Source organism: Eubalaena glacialis, chromosome 4, assembly GCF_028564815.1.
Source record: "Eubalaena glacialis isolate mEubGla1 chromosome 4, mEubGla1.1.hap2.+ XY, whole genome shotgun sequence".
NCBI classification, from domain to species: Eukaryota; Metazoa; Chordata; class Mammalia; order Artiodactyla; family Balaenidae; genus Eubalaena; species Eubalaena glacialis.
This window is the reverse complement of record NC_083719.1, coordinates 127921632-127932247: the sequence shown is the minus strand read 5'-3', so window position 1 is coordinate 127932247 and position 10616 is coordinate 127921632. Positions and strand designations below refer to the sequence as shown.

The 10616-nt window shown below is 36.3% G+C and overlaps 1 protein-coding gene across 4 annotated transcripts in view; it reads left to right on the top strand.

The window, feature by feature from the left end:
• Positions 1-10616, top strand: part of LOC133090074 (sterile alpha motif domain-containing protein 1-like) — a 61872-nt gene that overhangs the window by 26264 nt on the left and 24992 nt on the right. For 2 of the 4 annotated variants that reach the window (XM_061188343.1, XM_061188344.1), the window contains 2 exons: positions 4355-4631; positions 6205-6306. In XM_061188343.1, the coding sequence (XP_061044326.1) occupies positions 4355-4370 (16 nt within the window). In that variant the 3' untranslated portion in view covers positions 4371-4631; positions 6205-6306. Of the gene's footprint in view, positions 1-4354; positions 4632-5439; positions 5589-6204; positions 6307-10616 lie in introns of those variants that run through there. The other 2 variants (XM_061188345.1, XM_061188347.1) reach the window with 2 other exon arrangements.

Genomic DNA, 10616 nt, shown 5'->3' with positions numbered 1-10616 from the left:
ACAACAAACCATCACAAAGAGAAATTAAGAAAATAATACCATTTAGAATAGCATCAAAAATTATAAAATACCTAGGAATAAATCTAACAAAGGAGGCAAAAGATGTGTACATTGAAAACTATGACATTGTTGAAATAAATTGAAGAAGACACAAATAAATAGAAAGATATTCTGTGCTAATGGATTGGAAGAATTGACACTCTTAAAATGTCCATATTACCTAAAGCAATTTACAGATTCAATACAACCCATTTCAAAATCCCAAGGACCTTTTTTCACAGAAATAGAACAAAAAATTCTAAAAAGTATATAGAACTGCAAAAGACTCCAAATAGCCAGAGCAATCCTGAGAAAGAAAAAGCTGGAGATAGCACACTCTCTGATTTCAAACTGTATTACAAAGCTATAGTTATCAAAACATGGTATTGGCAGAAAAACAGATACATAGATCAGTAGAACAGAGTTGAGGGCCCATAAATAAACCCGTGTACATATGGACAATTAATTTATGACAAAGGAGCAAAGAACATACAATGGACATAGGATAGTCTCTTCAATTAATGGTGTTGGGAAAACTAGACAGCCACATGAAAAAGAATGAAACTAGGCCACTATCTCACAGCATACAAAAAAATCAACTCAAAATGGATTAAAGACTTAGAGGTAAGACCTGAAACCATGAAACTCCTAGAAGAAAACATAGGCAGTATGCTCTTTGACATTGGTCTTAGCAACATCTTTCTAAATATGTTTTCTCAGGCAGGGGAAACAAAAGCAAAAATAAACAAGTGAGAACACATCAAACTAACAAAGGAAACCATCAACAGAACAAAAAGACAACCTTTCAAATGCGAGAAGATATTTGCCAATCATACACATCCAGTAAGAGGTTAATATCCAAAATATATAAAGAAATCTTAAAACTCAACAATAAATTCCATTCTCTATGTCTGCGTCTTTATTCCTGTCCTGCCCCTAGGTTCTTCAGAACCATTTTTTTTTTTTTAGATTCCATGTATATGTGTTAGCATACGGTATTTGTTTTTCTCTTTCTGACTTACTTCACTCTGTATGACACAGGGAGGGGGAAGGGTAAGCTGGGACGAAGTGAGAAAGAGTGTCATGGACATATATACGCTACCAAATGTAAAATAGATAGCTAGTGGGAAACAGCCGCATAGCACAGGGAGATCAGCTCAGTGCTTTGTGACCACCTAGAGGGGTGGGGTAGGGAGGGTGGGAGGGAGACGCAAGAGGGAGGGGATATGGAGTTATATGTATATGTATAGCTGATTCACTTTGTTATACAGCAGAAACTAACACACCATTGTAAAGCAATTATATTCCAATAAAGATGTTAAAAAATAAAAAAGTAAAAAAACAAACAACCCTATTAAAAAATGGGCAGAAGAGCTGAATAGACATTTTTCCAAAGACATGCATATGGCCAACAGGCACATGAAAAGATGTTTAACATCACTAGTTATTAGAGAAATACAAATCAAACCACAATGAGATATCACCACAAGCCTGTTATAATAGCTGTTATCAAAAAGGCAAGAAATAATAAGTGTTGGTGAGGATGTGGAGACAAGGGCACCCTCTTATACTGTTGCTTGGAATATAAACTGGTGCAGCCACTATGGAAAACATTGTGGAGATTCCACAAAAAATTAAGAATAGAATTACCATATGATCTGGCTATCCTACTTCTGGGTATTTATACAAAGAATATGAAAACACTAATTTGAAAAGATATATGCACCCATTTGTTCATGGCAGCATTATTTACAATAGCTAAGATATGGAAACAACCTAAGTGCCCATCAACAGATGAATGGATAAAAATGTGGTATATATATATACAATGTAATACTACTCAGCTATAAAAAAAATAGAAAATCTTGTCATTAGCAACAGCATGGATGGACCTTGAAGGTATTATGCTAAGTGAAATAAGTCAGATGGAGAAAGACAGATACCATGACTTCACTCATACTGAAGTATAAAAAATTAACAATAAAATTAAAAAAAAAATAAAATAAATGAACAAACCAAACCAAACAAAAACAAACATACAGATACAGAGAATGGAGAAGGGGCTGGGGGGGGAGTGCCAGAGGGCTAAGTGGGTAAAGGGAATCAACTATATGGTGATGGATGAAAACTAAATTTTTGGTGGTGAGCATGCTGTGGTGTATACAGAAGTAGAAATATGATGTTGTGCACATGAAACTTATATAATGTTATAAGTCACTATTACCTCAATAAAAAAATTATTAAAATATTCTCTCTCTTTCGTGTGTACACGTGCGCACGTGTGTGTGTGTTTACATGTGTGGCATGTTGAACTCACCAAAGTATTCAAGAAAGAATCTGCATTCAATTGCTGTTTAGGAAATAAATTATTAAGGATAGCCTAGGATTTGGGAAAGCAAAAATTAGAAGACAATTCAAGGAGGAGCAAAGATGTCATTGTAAGATGGTATGTACTGGGTGGAATTTATGAAAGGCTGGAATGGTCTTGGAAAGGAGATGGAGACTTGGAGTTTATCATGAAAGCAATGTCAAGCCATTGAAAGTTTTCGAGCTAGGAAGTAACAGTTAATATTAGTTTGTGTCACAATTTCTAAGGTTTTACTGTGGAAGTTTGTAGTTAGATTTAATCCAAGGAATTCATATGTGGGAAAAAAAGATGAAAGAATGGACTGAGGTATTTTCATCTTGCTTCGTTTTCTGCATATGTTGTCCACTTTGAAAACATAAAAAAGTGTTATTTCTCTAATGTTTCCCCACAGGTTTTATTAGGGTACCCAAGAGGAATTCACATGCCAGGATCCTTTATAAAGCTATCATTCCTGAGTTACTGTCTTTTACCTCTAAAGACATTCACTTGCCTATCCTATGTGGTCATTTTGGGAAATTGCCCCAGTTTATAGTTTTGAGCAAAGCTTATTAATTGGAGAGTTATTTGAGACATCTCCTTATTGGTGCTTCTGAATTTTTACGTATCTCCCAGCAGCAATTACCTCATGGAAAAGTATTTGTTAACTTTCTCAATTAAGAATGTGTTGTCCATTGCACCCTCACTCCTATTTACCAACTTTGATTAAACCTTCTCCCACAAACAATATATTTGTTAATGCCCAGGCATTTGGATTGTGTTTAGAAGCAGTAACTAATTCATTATATTCAAACTTGGCAACTCTGTGGCAGAATTCACTCACTGCCTCCCCCACTACAGATAGGGTTTTATGTAAATATTTATATAAGAGTTTTGTATTTATTCGTTTAGACCTTTTCAAAACCTTATTAGCTAATTCTGTCTTGGGTATTAAAGGAAAATCATTGAGAATAATTTTATTTGGATTTCCTATAATATCTGTGTGTTCTGCTTACTTAACAGAAAAATGTCAGAAACTAATTGATGAGTTTTATCTACTTCTATTTTTATCAAATATGTGAGCTCAAATTATGACTCTCCTTAAAGAGCTCCTTTTCCTGGGGATAAATTCAAAATGGAGAGTTGCTTAGCAGAGCTGTCTTTGTTCTTTATTGTGTTTCACAGGGAATAATAATGTAAAAGAGATAAGAGGTGACCAAGGTCAGGAATAGACATTAATATTAATTGAGTACTGACTGCTTGTCAGGCGCAGGCTCAGGCTCCTTCACAAAGTATATCTTAAAAATTGTCTTCAGAATTCAAACAACAATTTTAAGAATATTATCTCTAAAATATTCTGTAATATTAGATATATTAATATATATGATAATGTGTAGTATATATTTATATTATACATCTTATATTAATATATTTTGTATTACATGATAGATAATTTTATAATGTTATACTATATTAATATTATAATAGACATTAGATTATCTAATATTACTATTAAATATAATATTACTTTGATAAATATTCACCTTCCTTCTTTAATGTGCAAACTATCCTCCCACTCTCCCTCAGGGAGGCAGCCAAAATGCCCATCATTTGGCTTAGTCTCAGAGTCAGCGTTTCATGATAGTTTCTGTATAAGTTTCAGATGTGCCTCTCTTAATCCAGAGACTAAACTCACACACACCTATCCTTCAGTGAAGGAAGAGGGACAGGATAACCACTGTGAACACTCCTGTTTGAAAATAGAAAGATTGGGAAGCTGTGGTAATCTCTACATCAGTGACCAGTAATGAATGACTCCTTCCAGTGGTCTCCTCGTTTGGTCTGCTCCTCTTGAATCTGATCTGGCTCCATGGCTTGCTTTAATAGAATAGAATGTGACACAAGTGCTAATATGTTACCCCTGGCCTAAGACTTAAAAGGACGTGACTACTTCCAATTTTGTACTCTTAGGGTTCAGCCACCATAGAAGAAGTCTGATTATCCTGAGACTACCAGACTCTTAAGGAAGCCTAAGTGAGCCACTTGAAGATGTCACATGAAGGAGGATCAAAGTGCTTTGATTGACAGCCCCACATGAAATCCCAGCCTCCAGGCAGCACCAACTGCCACTGTCTTGGACATTCCAAATCAGTTACGCCTCCAGTGAGCCATCTTGGACATTCCAGACCAGTTGAGCCTCCAGATGACTGCAGCCACAGCTCAACCCACATAAGGAAGAACTACCCAGGTGAGCTGAGCAAATCCACAGACTCATGAGCCATGATGTTAGTTGTTGCTGATTGAAGCCACTAATTTGAGGGTGATTTGTTACATAGTAACAGATAATTGAAACAGAAGCGCACAGAGATCACTGTTCAGAGCAATTCAGAACTTTCTCTTTGTAGATCCTGTGAAAGTTCCTTATCTGTGCGTGGGGATGTGTCTTGATTAAGCCTGATGTGCCTTAATACAATATCTGTGATAGCTGTGAGGGAGAAGACCTTTTCTGAATGATAAAGATCACAAGCTAAATACCTCTTCTCTGACAAATATATCTTCTTAGAACACAGGACTCATTCTCATGCTAACTGTAGCATCTCTAACTGTAGCATCACATGGCTTAAAGAAAATCAACCTTAATAGACAAGTAATGGAAACATAGTGTATAGCCCAGGGAACTCTACTTAATGCACTGTGGTGACCTAGATGGGAGGGAAATCCAAAAGGGAGGGGATATATGTATATGTATGGCTGATTCATTTTGCTGTGCAGTAGAAGCTAACACAACATTGTAAAGCAACTATACCCCAATAAAAATTAATTAATAAAAAAAAGAAAAGAAAAGAAAAGAAAATCAGCCTTGCTTTAAAGCTTTACAACCAAAAATGACATCCTTTGGATAATATTGCTCTTACTTTCTGTAAGCTTATATTATTACCTATCTGCATTCTTCTCCCTCTCCACATAAGAGATTGATAGATCCTTTGTATAGCAGTCAGCAAACTGAATTTATAAGTCTGAGTGGAAAGCATGTTACTCCTTCCAACTCCCAGCAGATCTCTCCTGCTCTTTGTTACCCAGGTCTCAGAGCTCCCCCCACCTATGCCTTCTTGTGCTCATGGCAGCACTGACTGGCCCAAGCTTCTCTTTGGCCCTCAGGATCATCCTGCATGACTGCTTCCGCAGGGACACCCTCACGCAGATTATCTTCTCAGCTCTCAGGCAAGCCTTCACCTGCAGTTTCTTCATTAGCCTTTAAGAAATGCATCATGCTGGATCACAGAAAGACTCTTGGGTCTTAGTTCAAGATCTCTGGGAAGCAGATTCAGAGATGAACATTTGAGTGCAGGAGTTTTATTAGGGAGGTAGTAGGGAAAGCTCAAGTTGAACTAAGAGGCAGTGTTGAGAGAGACTTTGTCTGATCCCACAAGGAGCTCTGGAGCTAGAATGGCCTTGCAAAGTGGTTTCAGATTGAAGCAAGTGACTGGGCCTTTGTATGAGCTGTATTCCCTCAGCTTTTGACTACCAGCGGGCAATTACATGTAAATTGCAATGAGACGTGTGTGGGAAATAGAGGATGAGTGGTCCTACTGTGTGCAACGTTATAAAGAGTAGCCGGAACACTAGCTAGGATCATTTTGTCACGAAATGTATGTTATAAATCTTCAGCTATTTAATGGTTTAAACATTTTCCCATTTGTCAATGAACCTTTTTGGCAACAATGAGCCAAAGAACCTGAAAAGTTTACGTTTAATAAAATATTGTATAATTAAATTGTGTTCCTTTTAAAGAGAGTTGATGGTGTATGTGCTCCTTACAGGAAATGTTTTCCACCTGCCTTAAGAATAGTAGCAATATCACTGACCCCATGAAAATGGGAAGACACAAATTAGCTGAAGAAGCATCAGCATTTTTTTAAAAAGTAAGTATTTCAAGAAGACTCTAACCAAAGATGATAAATTCACACATTAGGCAGCAGAAGGGGGTTTACATGTCACTTTGTGACACATGTCTTTTTATATAGTCTAGTCACTGTTCTTCTAAAATAGCTTGGCTCATTTTTTCCATCAAGTTTTCTTGAGCACCATTCTAGTGCTACTGTGTTGTTTCACTGGAAAAACTTTGCCAAGAGTTTGAATGAAGCCAGTGTCATTAGCTGTATCAACCAGAAAATTAGTTAATTCTAATAACAATTTGTTTCTTTTATTCGACTGACACAGTAAAAAGAATTATTTTGGAATTTCATTTTGTTGAGAAATGTTACATAATTGTAACATTTATGAGACAAGTTACATAATTGAAAGTGTAAATTCAGCTCAAAACTTTAACATTGACTATAAAATTACAATTGACTCTTGAGCAATGCAGTGTTTAGGGGCGCTGACCCCCCCCTCACAGTGGAAAATCCATGTATAACTTTTGACTCCCCCAAAACTTAATTAGAAATAGTTTACTGTTATATGTATATCTACATATATTTTGTGCATTCATGACATACCTTTTTCTTATTTTTTTTTCAATATTTCTAGGCTATGCAGTTCATCTGCAAGTTTTTTCCAATTGTCACAAATCTCCAAAAATTTTTCCAATATTTTTATTGAAAAAACATCATTGTATAAGTGGACCAGCACAGTTCAAACCCGTGTTGTTCAAGGGTCAACTGTATGCTTTATGATGGTGATATAAATAAAAATATTGGTGTCATAGTGAAAACTATATTCTTACTAAATTAAGAAACCCATGGAGAAAATTTCAGTTGTAGTACATACAAAATTCATATTTTCATACTAACAAGCTACAATATTCCACCAAAAAAGAGATTCAACAGTCAAAAAAAAAACTTTTTTTAATGTTTTTATATTCATAGAATTAGAGGAGCGAAAATGTTTGTGTGTACTATAGCCAATGTTGAATATAAAAAAATAATTGCTTCAGCATGGTTGTACACATTTTCAGTTGGATCCTAAAAATGTTTGAACTTGAAAGAACTAATTGGGAAGTGAATCTAAGTGTTTTGCACCATTTTTTGCTGGGTATACAATTTTAGATAGAAATTTTTCCATTTTAACCCTTTAAAACTGTCTCTCTATTGACCTTCATTGTTTGTGACCATAAGTTTGCAGTGATTCTTATCTTACTCCTTCTATATGTAATTTCTCTTTTTCCTTTGGATGCTTTAAAATTTCTTTTTATCTCTTGTATAGAATTTTATTACGGTTTTCAACTTGTTTTAAATATTTTCAACAATTATTTTTTTCTTTTTTGTCCTCTCCTGAGACTCCAGTTACATGTATGTTAGACTGCTTGATATATCCCACAGGTCCTGAGACTCTGATCATTCTGTAAATTTGTTTTAAAATCTGTCTTTTATTTTGCCTAATGTCTGTTATTACACCTACAATTTCACTGATATTTTTTCCTCCTTAGAGTTAAATCTGCTTTTAGTTCCATTCAGTGACATAATTTCAGATATTGTATTTTTCACTTCTAGAAGTTCCATTTCATTCTTCTTTATACTTTCCATTTATCTCATTATGTTTATTTTTTAAATGCTTGAACATATGTGTAAAGTCCTTTTCTACTCATTCCGTCATTGCTTTTTCTTCTTTGTCTCTCCTGGTTACCAGTCACATTTTCCTACTCCTTCCCGTGTCTACTTAATTTAATTGGATGCTGGATGTGTGATTTTTACATTATTGAGTGACAGATTTTGTTTTATTCCTTTAAAGAGTTTTGGACTCAATTCAGTTAGAATGGCAGGGCATCTATTGATTCCCACTTTTTGTGAAGGTGCCTGGAAATCACCAGGTATCAATATAAGAAAATTGGCCCAATCTGTTCAATAAGTCAGAAACAGAAGAAAGGTACTATGCTAGATTAAGAGTATGATTTTTTTTTAAATTTATTTATTTATTGGCTGAGTTGGGTCTTCGTTGCTGCACGCGGGCTTTCTCCAGTTGTGGCTCTTTGTTGTGGTGCGCAGGCTTCTCATTGCAGTGGCTTCTCTTGTTGTGGAGCATGGGCTCTAGGTGCGCAGGCTTCAGTAGTTGTGGCACGCAGGCTCAGTAGTTGTGGCTCGCAGGCTCCAGAGCGCAGGCTCAGCAGTTGTGGCACACGGGCCCAGCTGCTCCGCAGCACATGGGATCCTCCCGGACCAGGGATCGAACCCGTGTTCCCTGCATTGGCAGGCGGACTCCCAACCACTGTGCCACCAGAGAAGCCCAAGAGTATGATTAAAGTATGATCCTGGAATAGGAAGGGACATAAGTGTAAAAACATTTCAAGATCACGAGAGAAATTTTTTAAATTACTGAAACACAGAGGCGATATTATCGACCAAGATACAAGTTACAAAACAGTAGAGACACTATGTTCTCACTTTGGTTAAAAACCAACACATACAGGTATACATACATGTGTAGAAAAAGATCCACCAAGACATACACTAAGGTGTTAACCTTGGTGGTGATCCCTGAGTGTAAGATTATGGTGTTTTCATTTCCATAAAAATAATGGATGGCGAGGAGATAGAAAGCTGGGGTGATTTTAGGGCTCAGTTTATGTTTCCTTTCCTCGAAGATCCCAGTCCTGTATTACCTGTTGTCCATTGTCTGAAAATAGCTGTCTCATAAATTTTATTCAGTTTACTCATTTATGATGAGAGAACTTTTTGTGTAGCTGTTACCTTTTCATGGATGGAAGTAAAAGTACATTAAATGACCTTCCTTTTCAAAATGTGGTGACTTTGGATCCCTACTTTGTTACACTTAATTATAGGAAACTGGTTTTCTCCAGTTTCAAAAAGCATCATCCTTCAGAGAACAGGAAACACTTTGAAACTCTGATATGTACATTGGGTGAAGAGATGTTTTCTGATGGTGATCACTACTGGGAGGTGAGGGTCCCAAGAAAGTCTGTTGAATTTTTGTTTGGACTCAGGTCACTGGGAAGGAAGGGATGTAGATACTTAGTTGACCATAGTTTCCTATTCACTGAGCCTCAAGAACAATCCGTTTGAAGTTCTTTCTCAGCATTCCCTCCTTTCCTTCAGACAGTCCTGTCACTATGGAGAGGATCTAGTCTATAATGTGACAGAGTGGACCCATATTTATAGTTTTAATTACACCTTCCTCCAATCTCATATTTCTCCCTTGAGATCCTAGACAATGGAATGGATCTTCTTTCACTGACCACCCTGCAACTGCAACTGATTTCAGCCTTGGACAACCAGAAAGTCACACTGATGTATATCGTAACCCAGGCTAACTGGAGCTTCCTTGGCTGACTACTGGATCTTGCGGTCTCTTAGTGTTGCTTATAGTTTGATAAAAATTCACTCAAGCAAAACAAAACTGCATTTCCTACCATTCACACTGAGAGGGGAATGACAACAGTGCAAATTTTTCATAGTTATTTGAAAAGCCTGTGGTATTTGGTGTAGAAAAGATATTCAGAAAGTAAAATTGTGTTTTGGAACACTTTTTATAGACACAGATACAAATCCCTATTGTTGCTGGTAAGCCATATCTCACATAGTCATGACTTTAATCATCTATTTTGAAAATATTTAAAATAGTGTAAGTATGGATACCACCACAGCTTTATTAAAACCAGCATCCCTCTTCTGTTATTTGTATCACAACACTTCTTGGAGACACCAATTTTTCAATATTGAAACAATTATTTTCTCTTATCCATGCCGTCCTGCCAACTCCATCTCACTATCTATCTCTCATTTGTCTAACCCTCAGGCTGCCTGCATGGATCATTCCCAGCATGTCACACCCAACAACACGTTTGCAGCTGCCTGGTGGTTCAGTTTGGCTCTGGGGGGTCTTCCCAAGAGTATTCCCTGTCTAGCTTTTGTTCTTTATCTTCTCAGAGAATCTGGTTGTGGGCAGGGGAGTTAGTACCAAATGAGCAATGTGTATTTAGGTAGATAACCTCTATGAATAATTTGTAAAGAGTTTGTGAATTAGGAAACTTTAATTTTGATTTCCAGTGCTTGATGTTTCAAGCTACTAAAATGAAATCATTTCCTATAGAAATCCAAGTACTTTCTCCATTGAAGCACAGTCAATTATAAAATATTTTAATGAGGTTTCACTCTGTAAGACAAAAATTTAGACCAGGTTCCAGCTAATGAAGTGTCTTGTCCTTTCATTGCAAACTCTGTAAAGTATTATTATTACTTTATTGCCTCACTTGCTTCAAATAAGGCATTATTTAAGC